This window comes from Colletotrichum fructicola, assembly GCF_000319635.2.
Source record: "Colletotrichum fructicola Nara gc5 chromosome Unknown KSG_Nara_v1_contig02, whole genome shotgun sequence".
NCBI lineage: Eukaryota > Fungi > Ascomycota > Sordariomycetes > Glomerellales > Glomerellaceae > Colletotrichum > Colletotrichum fructicola.
In genome coordinates, this window is record NW_027094052.1 from 4,662,756 (window position 1) to 4,678,192 (window position 15,437).

Consider the following 15,437-nt stretch of genomic DNA (forward strand, 5'->3'; position numbering starts at 1 on the left):
GTTGCTAAATGTTTGGAAAGGTTACAATTGGTGGGCAGACTGCTGATGCAGCATGACTCGGGTTTTGGGAGGCAAATGCGGCAATGAAGATTGTGAATTCCAGTCAGGCTGGTGACGTACGGGGGGCTAAGACTGAGTCGCTCGAGGGACTTCAAACCTGACAAGAAGCCAAGCCAACAATGCCCAGAGAAACTTCAGTCGACTTCAACCAAGAGAAACATGATCAGCTTGCGTCAGCATGCCTCTTTCAATGTTTCGTTGCGTTGCAGATCAAGGACCAAAGTTGCTGATTTCGTGGTGTGGTGTGGAGGGCTTTGCGATATAAGCAACTCATGATCGCATACCCATCACATACGACCATACCCACCGGAGAACTCGGGATCCCGTCCGCTCTCCCATAGATAAGCCGGTGAGGGACAGAGTAGTAGTCGGGTCGGTGACGATCGGCGAATGCCTGTTGTTGTATGTTTTTGATCTTTTTGATGGCTTCGATTTTCGACGATGTTTTGGATGGCAGGCCAGGCAGGGTGGATGATAGCCCGCCCACCTTCATGTGTCATGGGAAGCGCACCAACTCCGATTGCAACCGTTGCAACCAGGAGTTGAAGAACATGCCCAACCGAACTTCGGAAGATCGGCGTGGGATTGGTTAAACGTGGTGTCACTTGTCAGTGCTGGTCCCATTGAGAGTGGGGGGGACCCTCGACAAAAGACGAACGTGAGGATACGGGGTGATGGAACCGCTTTTCGTACTTCGCAAATTGGTTTGCCCAACGGATATTCAGAGCCCGAATGAGGAAAGATTTCCGTATGACCCGCAATATAGTCTATATTGCACGGCTCGTCAGATCCGTTTAAAGCGAATCCTTTGCAAGCATGTTACCTGTGCCGGCCCCTTGTTTCACTAAAGTGTTGCCCCAGTCTTCACCTGCCTCCTTAAGACAAGCTTGTTTCCTCCACTCTCGTTGGTCTGCAGAGTGCGAGAGTCTTTGCTCAAAAACTCCATGGGTTCGCCTCTGGGTCCGTTGAGCGGCAACCGTCTTGTCTCTTCATGACAAGATGGCCGAGCCTCTATCATCCTCCGCTGCGGCTGGGCCGTCGGCGTCACCACCGCCGAACGGCGGGCCTCCCGTTCAGGAAGACTTCGTCTACAGCGCAAGCCAAGCCCGCGCAACCGTCGCATTTGGCGCCATTGTGACAATCATCACCACGGTATCCGTCATCGCCCGACTTTACACACACAAATTCGTTATTCGAAGGGTTCGGGTAGACGACGCTTGGGCATTGCTTGCATTGGTACGATGACTATTGATCTCTCGATGGGTCGCACCAGGTTTATTGACAAGATTTCAGCTGTGTGTCATTGCCGTCAACGTCATGCAAAGTGTCTTCACGATGCGTTATCTGCCTGAGATGACATCCATGATTTCGAATAATGCAGGCTCCAGGGTATGGATTATCTCTCCATGACCGAGCCATGGCCTAACCTAATCAATAGATCCCATACGCAACCGCAATTACTTACAACTTGGCCATGGCCTCGCTCAAGATGACGTTCTTGTTCCAATTCTATCAGATCTTCAGGAACGTTCGTGTCATGAGAATCGTCTACATGGTGGCGATCTTCGTTGTTGGAGCTTGGAGCATCACCCAGATCCTCCTGGCCGTGTTGGTCTGCGTTCCTATCCAGGCCAACTGGAGTCTGGACGTCGAGGGAGTCGTGTGTCTACCAACGTTCGTTTCGACGTATATCAACGCTACAGGAACTATGGTGACGGATGTCATCGTGCTGTTCCTGCCCTTTCCGACTCTCTGGAGTTTAAAACTTCGCGGACGCCAGATTTGGGCTGTGTTCGGCGTCTTCGGGATTGGCGCAATGTAAGTTTCATTCGAGTTCCAACTCTCCTGCCTTGTCACGACTGACATGTCGCCAGCGTTCCCATTATTTCTGCCGGCCGTATCTGGAGTCTGGGACACGCGCCCCCGAAAGGCTACATGAGCACATCGTGCTGGACTATCGCAGAGATTGGCATCGGCGTCACCACGGCATCTCTTGCAACGATTCGTCATCTCCGAGACCGCCGAGTAAACTCCTTATTGTCGCGAAGTCTGCCAACAAACCGACGAGATTCTTTTACGGAAGGAGTCATGTCACAGGACCCCGCACAACAGTTCTCCCATCAACGATCCGGAAGCGAGGTGGATCTGATTGGGGTTAATCGGACGGGAACGAGCGGTTCTCTGGACAGCAATTTCAAATTATTTGGCAAGAAGAAGGGGCTGCCGCCGTCGGCTTTGGGTGCTCAGGACGACCAGACGGACTTGACGCTGAACAATAAGGGCTCGACAAAAGTCAACATCACGTCATTTCGGAGAAAGAAGGAGATGCCAATGTCCGAGGGTGCTGCAAATTTCCTTGGGGAGTTTGGAATTGTGGTTGAGAGGACGTGGGAAGTTCAGGAAATCCGTATGGAATAGCGGTGCTATGTGCGGTCAGATATTGAAGTAAAAGCTAATGAGAGTAATGATAACTATCAAAAAACACTCTGAAGGAGAAAATTGGGAGTACGCAGGCCATCAATCTTGAACCGCATCTTCCAGCTCTCTCGCAACGCGTTCATCGCTGGGAGCCCAAACAAGGGACGGCAACGTATCAACATTCAAAATCAGACCCTCATCTTCAAATGCTCCCCTCACTTCAGTGGTCCCTGGTGTGCTGGTGAAGAGAAGCTTAACAGCTGCTGGCAACCTTTCACTGACCAGTCCTAATAGACCAACCAAAGTGTCACGGTCTATGGACCGGTGTTCGGCCTTCGGCAAGACCCTCAGCCACGACTCATTGGACCCACCAAATCCAATGGCGCATTTGCTAGAAGGTTCCAGGAATATCGACAAGGTCAATGGCAAGGTTATAAGAATGCCCAGGAAATAGGGAGGATACGGTTCTGTTTCCTGTTCTTCAAGAAGATTTATTGTACTCGTAGTAGTAGGCTAGACCAATGGCATCGACCTTGTCCTAGACCCTTACACAAAGCATCGAAAGCATACATCTCCTCTCGTTCGTAAAGCACAACGTTGTCTATGAGAAGAACGAGGGTGATAGTGGCCGGAATCTGAAGAACCAGGAAATACAGTAAGCGCAACAACTCTTTGTCGTCGCCAGACTGCAAGAGATTGAGATCGACTGCTCCAGTTGTTGTCATCGAACTCAAGTCAAATTCATGTCGACGCAAAAGCTGGTCAATGAGGCTACAGAGCATGGAGTTACCACCCCCTGAGCTCTCGTCTGGATCAAGATGAAGGCCACAAAGCCAGATGAGAGGTATGAAGCGTGGATGGCCACGTAACATCTGTGACATGGATGTACAGAACAGAGACAGGGGTGACAGATCAGCGATCGTTCTCGGGGGTCGCCCATCCCAATGTACCAGAAGCTTGGTTGAATGCCGTGAGGCTATCCAATCCTGGAACAATCGGTTGCCGACAATTTGCTGTGCATGAGCGCGCTCCCGAGACGGGAAGTCTGACGCCTTGCTCAACGCGAAACATTCATCAATGTCGGCATTGTGGCCTCGTAGCGTTTCTAGGAGCATTTCCTTGGTGACAACCCATTCCAAGGCTGGTTGATTTTGTGGCCGCGGAGGCGTGTATGGCCCCCAGGTGTGCTGCAGCCCTGGTGAGGTACTTCGCAGAAACGTGTTTTCCACACGCAGAGAAGCCACTTCTACAGCAAGACCTGGTTTCACAATGTCAAAAAAGTCGCGTTCTTTATCAAGTCGGAACTAACTTACGTCTACCTCTTTCTCTTTCCTTCTCTAGCTCTCCTAGATATTCCATCGTGTTAGATGAGTTCCACTTGATATACAAGGCAGGGTAATTGACTAATCTCAATTATGACAACCAAACGAGCGTTCACATACTGTCTCTCTTCTGTGTATGGCCATCAAGAAGAACCATAACGTTTGTATACATCGAAGCCATCTTTGTTTGCACTTCGAAGTTTGTTTTCTGGATGTCGTAATGGACCTTCTGTACTAATCTCATCGTCTCTTGGGAATCTTTGAGCTGTTAGTCTCGGCTAATAAGAATCACAGGACTGCCGAAACGGATAGCAGCAGTATGAGGTAGAATGGGCCATAAACACTAAAGGAACAAGAGGGACTTTTCCTTTGCCCTGAGAGCAAAACCTAGTTCCCGATCTTATCCCGAACACAAAATTGGCAAAAGATTCTTACAGAGGCGCGTCTCAAATTGGTAAGACTTCGTAGCTTCGGCTACGACCTTTTCCGCTTTTTGGTTGATGGTTTGCAGACTTTGTACTAGTTCTGATCCATAGTAGCTTCCTTGGCCTAAGGTCTTGCCGAATCGCACAACTATTCATGATAGAACATAAGTAAGGTTAGCAAGTGAAAATTAACATTCAAGACATTTTTCAGGTTCTTCAGTGAGGTAACTTGCTTGATTTGCTGAGAAAGAACCCAATCAATCGCTCGATGGCTTCCAATGTCGAAATTGCGAGGTTCAAAGAAGCTTTCTGTATGTTCTTATCACCCGGATAGACCGCCAGAAGCAATTCAACATCGGAGAAGATGGGAATGAGGCCATCAAGACCCTCGGAGGCCTGGGCGCGAACTTCTGCTCCTTTATTGACAGCCTCCGTAAGTTAGTAATGGTATTTGCTCTTTGACTCACACTGATGTCTTACGTCTAGAAGGAGTTGCACAACTCCAAAAACCGGAGTCGAGAACACCGTATCTGGTACTAGTGCCGATACATTCCCCACGACTTCTGACACCACCGAAGCGTTGTCTGCTGCGCTTCTGCGCTTCTTGCGGAACCAGCCGACTCGTCCCCCATCACTCTGGTACTTCTCTTGCGCCTTCTCAAGCTTTTCGTAAATTGCTTCCCAGTCGGGCTCAGTTCGGATGCTGTATACCTCCGAGCGCCCCTTCGGCGCAGGGAAAGTGTGTTTGAATGTAGTCATTGCCTCGAGAAACAACTCGTTCCACCGCTCCATTGCCTTGATTTCTGTCCATTCTGGCCTGGCCGTTATAGCCTGATGACGAGACTCAAGGCTTTCTGTAGAAGGTAAATCTTCAGGCAAAGTAGATGCGTTCCCCGAATGGGGTAATGAGATTTTGGTGTTGGGCTCATAGCAACCTAGTCTAGAATCGTAATGGATCTGAGCGTTGGAAAAGGCCTGATGATGATGTTGCATCTCGCGGTCAATGAAGTAGACAGAGGCTGGCTTTTTTGCTGACTGAGGTATGTGGGGGGCGTTAATTGACATGATTAATGGTTGAAAAGAAAATTGCGTCCGATTGGAGTATAAGAGATTGTCTGATATAGAATTTCATAGGAACAAGAGGCCCAAGAGGGAGGACAAACATGTCTTCACATAAGCGACTTTAGTTGCTACTCGCTCCAGATTCGGCTTTGATGAAATGAACAGGATCTGTGCGAACGCAGAAATGCGTCAAACTATTAGCAAATCAATTCTGTATGAATAACCAATCACAGTGAAGCTGACAGCAGGCTCCAGCCCATGCAAGTCTGTCTTACGATAAGCGATGGTCTTGTAAGCGGTGCAGCTTGCATGCAGTTGCGCCCTGCACCGACATATGCGACCAGCCTAGCCTCTCATGTTGGAGCTTGGCCATCAGGATGTGCAGGATATGAGGGAATTTAAACCAGTGTGGGAGGAGAAGGTCAGCGAATGATTAAACAGCGTTTGGGCAGTGTGTCATTGCTCGAGTCCCCAGTGACAGCCTGATTTGGATCCGGTCTTAATACGGATTTCTTGGGGGAACCTTGCCCCCAAGTTTCTGTCCTCTCTGTCTCTCTCTTCTACGACTTCGTTTCCGACTTCTGAACGTCTACGCACCATGGTATCATTCTAGAGCCATTAAGACCTCTTTTTGAATGATCTATATTTGTCGATACGTTACTTCGCTAGCAGTCTTATAGAGACGATCGGGAGCTATGGGGACTCCAAACCCCCCCGGTGCAGTCTACAATGACGACCATCTACCAGAGCCGACGATGGCTGAACCTGACTTGGGTGAGGAGAACAACGCTAGTCAACCCACCCCAAAGCTGGCCGGTGTTGCGCCTGAAGGTGGAAACGATGCTGTCCCCTCTGGATCTGGCATTGTCGAAGAGCTCCGTGCTCTGAAAGCAAAGATTCTAGAGTTGGAAACCCTGGGCCAGAAGGAATCCACGAATATCACGGAGTCGCAGCATTCGCCCCAACAAATTGAGGAATGAGACAATACCAACGAATGACCAAGTGCTTATATAGTCACAGAAAGGAATGGGAAGCCACTATTCAAGCGGATGATTGCGGTATTGAAGAACTCCCTAGCAGTTTGTGGGACGAGGGACGACACTCGATGTATGGCCCTTGGAGATTCGAATGGCGCCCAAGCTAGAGACGGAATGAATATAAGCGACCAGATCCCTTCAATCCTTCACATAAATGCCCAGAGGCAACTCAAGCAGACAGAACAGACGACACAATGGACGAACATGACCATGTTGTAGACTATGGCGTGCGTCGCAATCGTTTACGGAAGGTGTATGAGTGGGAACTGGACCGGCTTTGGTTATCCGAAGAAACCGAAATACGCAGACGAAAAAGACTGGAAGAGGCCGAGAAGCAAGCCTCGAAACGCAGGAATGCCGGGGGCAGTTCGGGGGATAGTGCCATGAACGCTGATGCTGCGAACTAGCATGCGGTGAGATCGGTGGATTGGCACGCGTTCAAACAATTGGGAAATGCCCCCCAAGAGATGAACTTTTGTGCCGTGGACATTCTCATCGGCGACCCAGTGGTATTCGACGACTGGGCGTTTGCAGGGGATTGGTTCCGATCACGGAGACCTGGTCAGCGCGCCGACAAGAAAGGCAAACATGCACCAAGTCTTTCCAACCAAACCCAGCTACCAGAAAGAATTCGAGTGCATTCAACTCTTGTTCTCAGCGTTCTCGACAAAATTCTAAAATTTGATGGAGATAACAAAATGGCAGAATCGGAAAAGCCCATCGTATTCACTCGCCCATTCAAGACGCTCAGCCACTGTGAGCCAGGTCTCGACAGCTGGTTGCTTGCGATGGATAAAAGAGCTAGATGGCAGTCGATAAAGTTGAATGAGCATGCTGATATACCTCATAGTATCGATGAGCAGGATTCTCAGGCTTTAGAGGTGGCTGATGCGACGGATTCTGCCCCAGTAGGCGAAGTTGCTACGACAAAAGCAGTCGCTGACAATGAGATGCAATCACCTGTTCAGATTTCCGCCAGTATTCACTCTCCAGAAAAGAGAGACACTTCTCAAGGGCGTGTCAGTAACATCGATAAGACAATAACGCAAGCGGACTTGGACGACTCTAAAGAAGAAGATGACGAAGAGACTCACCCGGATATGGGGGACTTCGAAGACATTGCAAAGTCTTCGAGTTCTCTTGAAGAGCTCCGCTTCTTCCCTCAAGTCGCAAAGTCTCAAATATTGATCAGGCGTGAGTATCTGAATGGGGATCAATGCCATAAGGTTTTCTTCTCAGATCTTTGGCATCTTTTCCGGCCTGGTCTTGAAGTCATTCACAATAATGGAAAACAAGCCTATCGAGTCATTCACGTCACCACCGCCAAACACCGTACGATCTCGACCTTCCAGAAGTGGACAAAAGCTCAAGGCGAGGAGGACAAGAAACCACGGCCAGACTTCGGTCTCACGTGTATCTATCTCGACTTCGACGGAAAGAAAATCGGACCGGTTGCTCGAACCTTCGAATTCAAACCTTACGAAGGGGAAAAAGAAATTACATCTTTTGAGGTATTCCCATTGCGACTCTACTCAGAACGTCGAGATAACTTCAACGAAGTGGAGCGAAAGGATACTTCATACAATCCAGAAACGTCTCTGCTCCGACGAGAGCTCATTCTACGCGGAAGAAAGTTTCTCGATGCTATAGCAACCAAGCACATGTTCTACGCAGGTTCAACATTGGATACCCACGAAGACATCGAAGGGCAGGTTGTTGTAGACTTTGAGGCAGCGTTCACTGAAGAGACTTTGGCTTCCGAGAGGCCTCAAATCGAAGCACTGCCTAGCATGAACCTCGACGATTACGCTTATGTCGAAAATTGCGAGGCAACTTGCTGCCTGGATGATCGGGTGGTAGATGACACCTTTATCGATTTGAGACAAGCCCGCGAGTATGTCAACAGTCTCTTTCCCAAGGCCGGTGCACAAGATCTTTCGGCAGTTTCTGTGCTGCCCCAGAATCTATCAGACGATGTATCCTTCCGGGAGATCTGCAAGTCCATTCAAGAGGACGAGCTTTTGATCCTCTCATTCAGGGTATTTGGGTTCATCTTACGAAATCGAAAATTTGGTGAGTGGAAATTCGGCCAGATTTGCAAATGCTGGAGACATCGACTGATACTTTAGCCAAGCTCAACTGGACGTCATTTCCTTGTCTAGCATGGCTTCTACGGAAGAAACTGCAAAGTGTGGAGAAAGTCTTCCGGTCATCGGAAGCAATAGAAGCAACAACAGAAGAACGGCTTTCGACCGACTCGTGCTGGAAGATGGGCATAAGTCCATGATCGAATCTTTGATATCTCAACACTTTCGGGACAAGGAGTCTAAAGGAGGCCCTCAAGACCAAGTTGATGTTGTGAAAGGGAAAGGTGAGAAGTCCCCAACCGGATTATCTTGCATCCGTTACTAACTATATGTTACGCAAAGGGAAGGGACTGATCCTGCTACTTCACGGAGCTCCTGGGGTAGGAAAAACATCAACTGCGGGTGGGTCCATAGATGTCCTTCTTAGCCAGATTTATTCTAACCATTTCACAGAGGGTGTCGCAGAGATGTTTGGAAAAACCACTTTTTCAAATAACGTGTGGTATGTTTTCTAAGATTCAGCGCCGACGACGTTACTTACTGTGACAGGTGACTTAGGAACTACGGCAAAGGAGGTTGAAAAGACTCTTGAAAGTAACTTTGCTTTGGCTAACAGATGGGGATGCATTTTACTTTTGGACGAGGCAGACGTTTTCCTTGCCGAGAGGACAAAGGAGGACTTCGTAAGAAACGGACTTGTGGCTGGTACGTTCGAGTATTCTGTCTGACACTTCTATTCTGACAACCCTCTCAGTCTTCCTTCGAGTGCTTGAGTATTATTCCGGCATTCTTTTCTTGACGACAAACAGAGTTGGTGACTTTGACGAGGCTTTCACGTCACGCATCCACATGAGTCTCTACTACCCTGAACTGAGCGAAGAGAAAACTCGCAGGGTGTTCAAGATCAATATGGATTTGATCCGGGAGCGCTTCGCGTTGAAGAAGCGACAAATCATCATCGAGGAAATGGACATTGGTGCTTTTGCCACTCAGCATTACATCAATCACCCTAGCGCACGCTGGAACGGTCGCCAGATCCGGAATGCCTGCCAAACTGCATTGGCATTGGCCGAATACCAGGCACAAGGAGGCAGACACGATGCCATTATGAAGCCGGATGCCGTCATAAATCTGGCTGTCGAACACTTTGAGACAGTGCGCGACGCGTATCTCAAATTCGCTGAGTACATGACTAAGATTTACAGAACCAATGCTGCTAGGAAAGCCAAAGAGAGCAAACTACGAGCCATCTTGATTGATGAGAATGACAATGTCGTCAGCGATACGCGTGCAGGCGGCCGAGTTGATAGGAAGGAAGCGTACCGTCAATCTCAAAGCCCGTTTCAGATAGGCGGTCGCCGCCAGCCAGAGAGCCCGAGCAATCAGCATTCGCAAGGCTATCCTCAGTCAAGCTATCACGTCCAGCCTATCTATCAAGGGCCGCCTCAAGACTACTCGCAGCCCCAACATCAAGGGCCTCCACAGCCTGATCCTTACAGAGCGTCAACACAAGGGCACCCTTCTCAGTATCCCAGCACTCCGCCTAGCCAGACTTACCGCGCCGCTCCGACTCAAATGCCAGCGCAGGGAGGTCAAGTCACGAGTGGTCTAGGAAGAAATCCGGGCAACTCATTTCAAGGTTCTGAGGCGCAGAGTCAATTCGACAATCAACGAAATCAGAGGTTTTCCCAGCAGCAAGGGGAAGACTCTCAGAGGTTTGAACAGGACATTAAAGACATGTACGTGATGTCGAACCAACCTGATCTTCGTCAGGGGCCCGCGGGTCATTTGACTCCAAGCCGAGGTGGTTTGGCGGAGATGGCTTCATCTGATCAGAATTGGAGGCAGGGGAGCTCCGGTGTTGACCCTGGTATGTCAGCTAGCTTCGACAGGGTCCCACGAGGAGGGCAGTAGAGTACGCAGGAGATGATTTTCTATGTAGATACAGCCATACAGAATGCTCATCACGCGGTTCATGCTTGAACTTTTAGATTCCTCGGCTAAAGTCATGACTTGCGCTAGCGGACAGACGGGTTAGCCCAAAGTCTGATGCACATCTGTGAATTCATTTGATTGGTTATGCAAGTATCATGAACGGTAGTACCATCAGCGCGTGCAGCTCTGTGCTCATTGGTTGCAGTCGTGCGGCACAGAGATGCGTTATTTTTCGAGGACTTGCCTGCCTGGAAACGACCTTTCTGTATACTACGTCAGCAAAGAAATCAGCCGAGCAAACATCTTCTGTTCAATACTGATCACGCACCGGATCCTCTTCTAACTATAGGTACTGAGACTATGTTATGCCAAGTCTGTTTAAATGGCCTTGAAGGCTTTCGAGACCCTTCAAAGGTCAAAAGAGTCGGATACAGCGACGAAAATGAAACTCCTGTGCTCACGTCAGACCAAGATGAGATAGCGAAAGCAGTTGCCTCTCCCCGGGTCAACGTGACAAGATCTACGTATAACGGAATGAAGCTGTATCACTTGAGCTCTGAAATCGAGATGTACGCGTTCGCGCATCATCCTACTAAGACGTCATGGTTACAAGCAAAGTCTGAAGATTGTGAGATTTGCAGGAAGATCGACTGCGATGAGCAGGTTGGAGATACTGCTGATGATGACGACCACGGTTCAACTTTCTCAAAGCCTGACTTCTTTACTACCTTCGTCGTCAAATTGGAAAGAGCAAGACATGATGAAGGGGACACTTTTATCATGGTAGTATGGCAAGGCGCACAATCGAGTTCAACCCGCTGGAAATCTTGTGTAGACGGTAAGACTGAACAATCGGCAGCATTATATTGATGTTGACGTTTGAGCCGATAGAGCACCAGGCTAGTCCCTTCAATGATTTGATTGGACAGTCCACAAACGACGAAGCAACTTGGCGCGTTGTTGAAGATTGGATCAGGAATTGTGTTGAAAATCACCCCAACTGCAACTCTAGGTCGTTGCCAGACGGAATAGTCCAGCAAGAGTTCGCAACAGAGTCTTCAAGAGATACTTTGGAAACGCATCGACAAGAACTACCTTCTCGACTCCTAAAGCTCGAAATGGTCGGCCAACAAAGAACTTTTCGCTTGGTTACAAGGCAAGAGATTGCGACGCGAGCCAGCTATGCGACGCTCAGTCATTGCTGGGGAACTAAGCCCTGGGATAGGAACCTGATATTGAATCAAGCCAATCTAACGACCTTGTCGACCTCACAACCCATAACCAATCTACCAAAGACGTTTCGAGAGGCCTTTGTCGTACTGGAGAGGCTTCAGCTCGAGTACCTCTGGATCGACCGCTTCTGCATCTTCCAAGACTCTGAGGAGGACTGGCTTGCGGAGGCATCAGAAATGCATAACGTCTATACAAGCTGCATCATTTGTATCTCAGCATTGGGCGCGGAAGATGATGACGGGGGGCTGTTCTTCTCTCGTGATCCGCTCGCCTTCAGGATTCCAGTGGTCAATATACCTATCGGCGAGTCAAACAAGCCCGTGCCTCATGCTGGAGAGATGGCCATGTCCTACATCAGAAACACAGACTCCCAATCTACTGTGCTGTCTACGCGTGGTTGGGTTCTTCAAGAAAGAATACTGGCACCTCGAGTTCTTCACTTTGGGAAGAGCCAGGTGTTGTGGGAGTGCAATACGTCCGTCTCCTCTGAGGCTCAGCCAAAGTTTGACAAGTGGAAGAGTGTTCATGTTCTTCTCGCTCATCCCGATATCAGACCCAATTACAAGCGCCGGACTGTGTGGAAGACCACTATTGGATACGAGCCGCCGAGCTTCGAGAACCCAATCGACTGCATCTTCATCGAATAGTACCACATTCTTGATGTAACAGGCCAGGCCTGTCACATGGGGTGCTCTCGGCTAAGCTCGGCACTGGACTAAGACATCAAGGTTAAAGATACAGTAGATAAAAGGACACGTAGATGCAGCTGAGATGAACAAGAAACCTTCCTTCCTCATCTGAGGATTCTCATTTGAGAAAGGAAGTACGAGTTGCAACATTGCTCCTACCGACCCTTTGCACTTGATTATTATAACGACTGTCATCTCACTAAGAGTGACGACAAGCTTGCGGCAATATCGGCTATTGCAAAAGACATGAAAAAGCATCTTAGCCATCTAGGCGAGTCATCAGTCTATCTCGGCGGTCTCTGGAGATCGAGGATGCCGCGCAACTTGCTTTGGCAGGTTTCCAATCCGGCAAAACGACCGGATCGGTATCGAGCACCGTCTTGGTCCTGGGCGTCCGTTGATAATGCATCTTGGTTCACGTCCCATGAGGGTTATTCGTGGTTCCCAAAGCGTCATAGGGTATTGGTGTCTGTCATTGAGGCTACAACGACTCCTCTGACATCGGACGATACCGGCCAACTACAAGGCGGTAGCTTAACCCTCAAATGCCGGTTGCTCAGAGCTATACTTGCTAAGGGGCCTCGAGAGGGACAAATTGGTGCTGAGTAGCTCGAGACTATTGAAGGAATTAGAATTCATCACCAGCGGGAGAAATGGGCTGGGTACTTGATGAGGTTCGACACCGTTGAGGACGAGCGTTGCAGTCCGGTTCTGTTCGTGCCTATTCAAGTCGAAGAAGACAAGGAGAATAGGGCTGATGAAAGTCGTATTCGCGGAAATTACTATGGTTTGGTTCTTGAAAAGTCTGGGAACAGTTACAAAAGAATCGGCAAACTCCGGTACGATGTTTATGAGCCTACGCTGGGGTCTTGGTTTGATGACATTGATGTTCCATGGGGAGAGATTACCATTTTATAGCACGTATCAACACCACCGAGATACTTCTTCACTTGTAGGATGTTTCGGCAGCAATACGATCGACCTTGAAACGTTTGATGATGTGTCTTGATCTTTGGCTTTGGACACCTGCCGCCTTTACTTTTTGAATGCCGCTCTACTAGTCTCCAACTTATCCGTCTATGAATAGCCTCTGCCCATTGAATCTAGCCATCTTCCCTGCTTTTGGCCTGGTTGTTGCCCTCGTTATGATTTCTGTTATATTGGTTATCTATGTCTTTTGTATCCGCTCGTGTAGTCAGAGTTATCCATTGCCCCGGACGGCAAACATTTTCGTCCCATGTTTAACAGTTCAATTGATAGAAGACGAAAATCGATATTCCAAAGACCTAATTTGACCCAAAACGAAGAGCTCAGTGTGTTAATGATCAGAGGATCGAGGAGTCTATCAAGGATACCTTGCTCAAGGAAAAATCAGCGCAAGTATTAATCGATCTATGGCGTCACATTTATGAATACGTGGGACCTTCATCATTTTAGCATAGGCATACTTTACTTCGGTGATGCGGGGTCCCGAATGTGCGTATGAGAGGAACTTGAGCTAGCTTCGCTACAACAAGGTCGACCTGCGCCCTGTGGGTTTCATGACTAACAAAACGATGACTGTATCCCATGCACCGGATGTGCGAGTGGACTACAGGAAGTGCGTAACATGGGGAGTTATAGCCAATCAGAAAAACATCTATGCGCTTGACTGGCTAACGAGAAACCTTATGGCTAATGGACTTTGGAGAAAACTAGGTGTGGATGTACTGCAGCCCAGGATTAATGAGATCTTGGCTGTCAGCTACGCCCTTCGTACGACAGTCTATGAACTGAATGCTCCACGTCAAAGCTTCTTGGTAAAACAACTTGCTTATATACACTTAAAGCTCACTCGAAGTACATGCCCTTGCAATGTAGCTGCTTGCATCAGATCATTTACGCTACATACCCTTTTTTCGAGCGACTTGTCTTTGAATTACTCTTCGCCACGATTGCAACCTGCGATGCGGCCACTTCTCAACTCAGCGGCAGATGCCATCGGCTGCACACCTCTCGTGCGTCTAGACCGCATCACGTCCTCTCTCGGACTCGACGGAACTATCGTTGCCAAGCTCGACTACCTAAATCCTGGAGGATCGAAAAAAGACCGTGTCGCGTTCGGCATCATCGAAGAAGCAGAGAGACTGGGCACACTCAAGCCCGAGCAAGCGGTCGTCGAGCTCACGAGTGGCAACACAGGAACTGGCCTCTCGATCGTCTGCGCAATCAAAGGCTACAGATTCATCGCCGTCATGTCTAAGGGGAACTCCATCGAACGTGCTCGCATGATGGCGGCTTTGGGCGCTGAGGTCGTTCTCGTTGACCAAATGCCTGGTTCGATACCGGGACAGGTTTCAGGCCCGGACCTAAGACTTGTCGAAGAGAAAGCGAAGCAGATCGAAAACGAGCTCGGGGCCTTCCGTGCTGACCAGTTCACACGCGATGGAAACTGGCTGACCCACTACGACGGGACTGGCACGGAGCTATGGGAACAGACCAACGGCAATCTTGATGGATTCGTTGACTACGTCGGCTCGGGAGGCACGTATGCTGGTGTGACAAAACGGCTAAAGGCATTAAACCCATCAAGCAAATGCTTCATCGTCGAGCCTCAGGGGGCAGCTGTCTTGGCTAAGCAGCCGGTCTCACAAGCAGAACATCCCATTCAGGGAGGAGGCTACGTGATGCCTGATCTGGTCTACTTGAAGGATGTACCTGTTGATAGCTACATCCAGGTCACTGGCGATCAAGCAAAGCAAGGCGCCCGGCTTTTAGCGAAAAAGGAGGGGATTTTCGGGGGTTTCTCCAGTGGCGCAAACGTAAGCGCAGCCATCGAATTGCTGAAGGGGTCAATGAAAGGGAAGACGATTGCAATCATGATCTGTGATTCAGGTCTGAAGTATCTATCAACTGACCTTTGGGCTGAGACATTGGAATATTAAAGCATGGATAGCATAGTTTCAAAAGAATGAATACTACCCCGTGGGAGAGGCGGTCAAGCATCACGGCCACAGAGCGAACGAACATGCTGTTTCGCGATATGAAATGAGCCCTTTAACCCTCTATTTGTACATGCTATCTATCAAACACGGGCGAAACAAGAAATGCAGGGCATGCGTCTGGCACATCTAACCCCTTAATCGAAACTTTTCCCTGCCCTTCCAATAACTGCAAGGATTTGCTCCAA

At 49.1% G+C, this 15,437-nt stretch overlaps 5 protein-coding genes across 5 annotated transcripts; 4 read left to right on the forward strand and 1 right to left on the reverse strand.

Moving 5' to 3' along the window:
- Positions 1 to 1,059: 1,059 nt before the first annotated feature.
- CGGC5_v004044 (uncharacterized protein) lies at positions 1,060 to 2,478 on the forward strand (the record flags this gene model as incomplete). The annotated part of the gene is made up of 4 exons (XM_032033147.1): positions 1,060 to 1,296; positions 1,354 to 1,449; positions 1,499 to 1,878; positions 1,935 to 2,478. The coding sequence occupies 4 exons, from the start codon at positions 1,060 to 1,062 to the stop codon at positions 2,476 to 2,478; spliced, it is 1,257 nt and encodes a 418-aa protein (XP_031887638.1).
- A 491-nt stretch (positions 2,479 to 2,969) lies between these two features.
- Positions 2,970 to 5,017, reverse strand: CGGC5_v004045 (uncharacterized protein; the record flags this gene model as incomplete). The annotated part of the gene is made up of 6 exons (XM_066151220.1): positions 2,970 to 3,736; positions 3,792 to 3,824; positions 3,921 to 4,058; positions 4,236 to 4,373; positions 4,552 to 4,654; positions 4,706 to 5,017. 6 exons carry the CDS (start codon positions 5,015 to 5,017, stop codon positions 2,970 to 2,972), a joined length of 1,491 nt encoding a protein of 496 aa, XP_066009519.1.
- Positions 5,018 to 7,022: 2,005 nt separating this feature from the next.
- ATAD3B-2 (ATPase family AAA domain-containing protein 3B) lies at positions 7,023 to 9,631 on the forward strand (the record flags this gene model as incomplete). Its single annotated transcript, XM_066151221.1, has 7 exons — positions 7,023 to 8,397; positions 8,459 to 8,695; positions 8,754 to 8,791; positions 8,865 to 8,913; positions 8,961 to 9,116; positions 9,166 to 9,566; positions 9,617 to 9,631. The coding sequence occupies 7 exons, from the start codon at positions 7,023 to 7,025 to the stop codon at positions 9,629 to 9,631; spliced, it is 2,271 nt and encodes a 756-aa protein (XP_066009518.1).
- Positions 9,632 to 10,913: 1,282 nt separating this feature from the next.
- Positions 10,914 to 12,226, forward strand: CGGC5_v004047 (uncharacterized protein; the record flags this gene model as incomplete). Its single annotated transcript, XM_032033143.1, has 2 exons — positions 10,914 to 11,184; positions 11,238 to 12,226. 2 exons carry the CDS (start codon positions 10,914 to 10,916, stop codon positions 12,224 to 12,226), a joined length of 1,260 nt encoding a protein of 419 aa, XP_031887662.1.
- Positions 12,227 to 14,214: 1,988 nt separating this feature from the next.
- cysK-3 (Cysteine synthase) lies at positions 14,215 to 15,192 on the forward strand (the record flags this gene model as incomplete). The annotated part of the gene is made up of 1 exon (XM_032033142.1): positions 14,215 to 15,192. The coding sequence occupies one exon, from the start codon at positions 14,215 to 14,217 to the stop codon at positions 15,190 to 15,192; it is 978 nt and encodes a 325-aa protein (XP_031887663.1).
- Between the last annotated feature and the right edge of the window lie 245 nt (positions 15,193 to 15,437).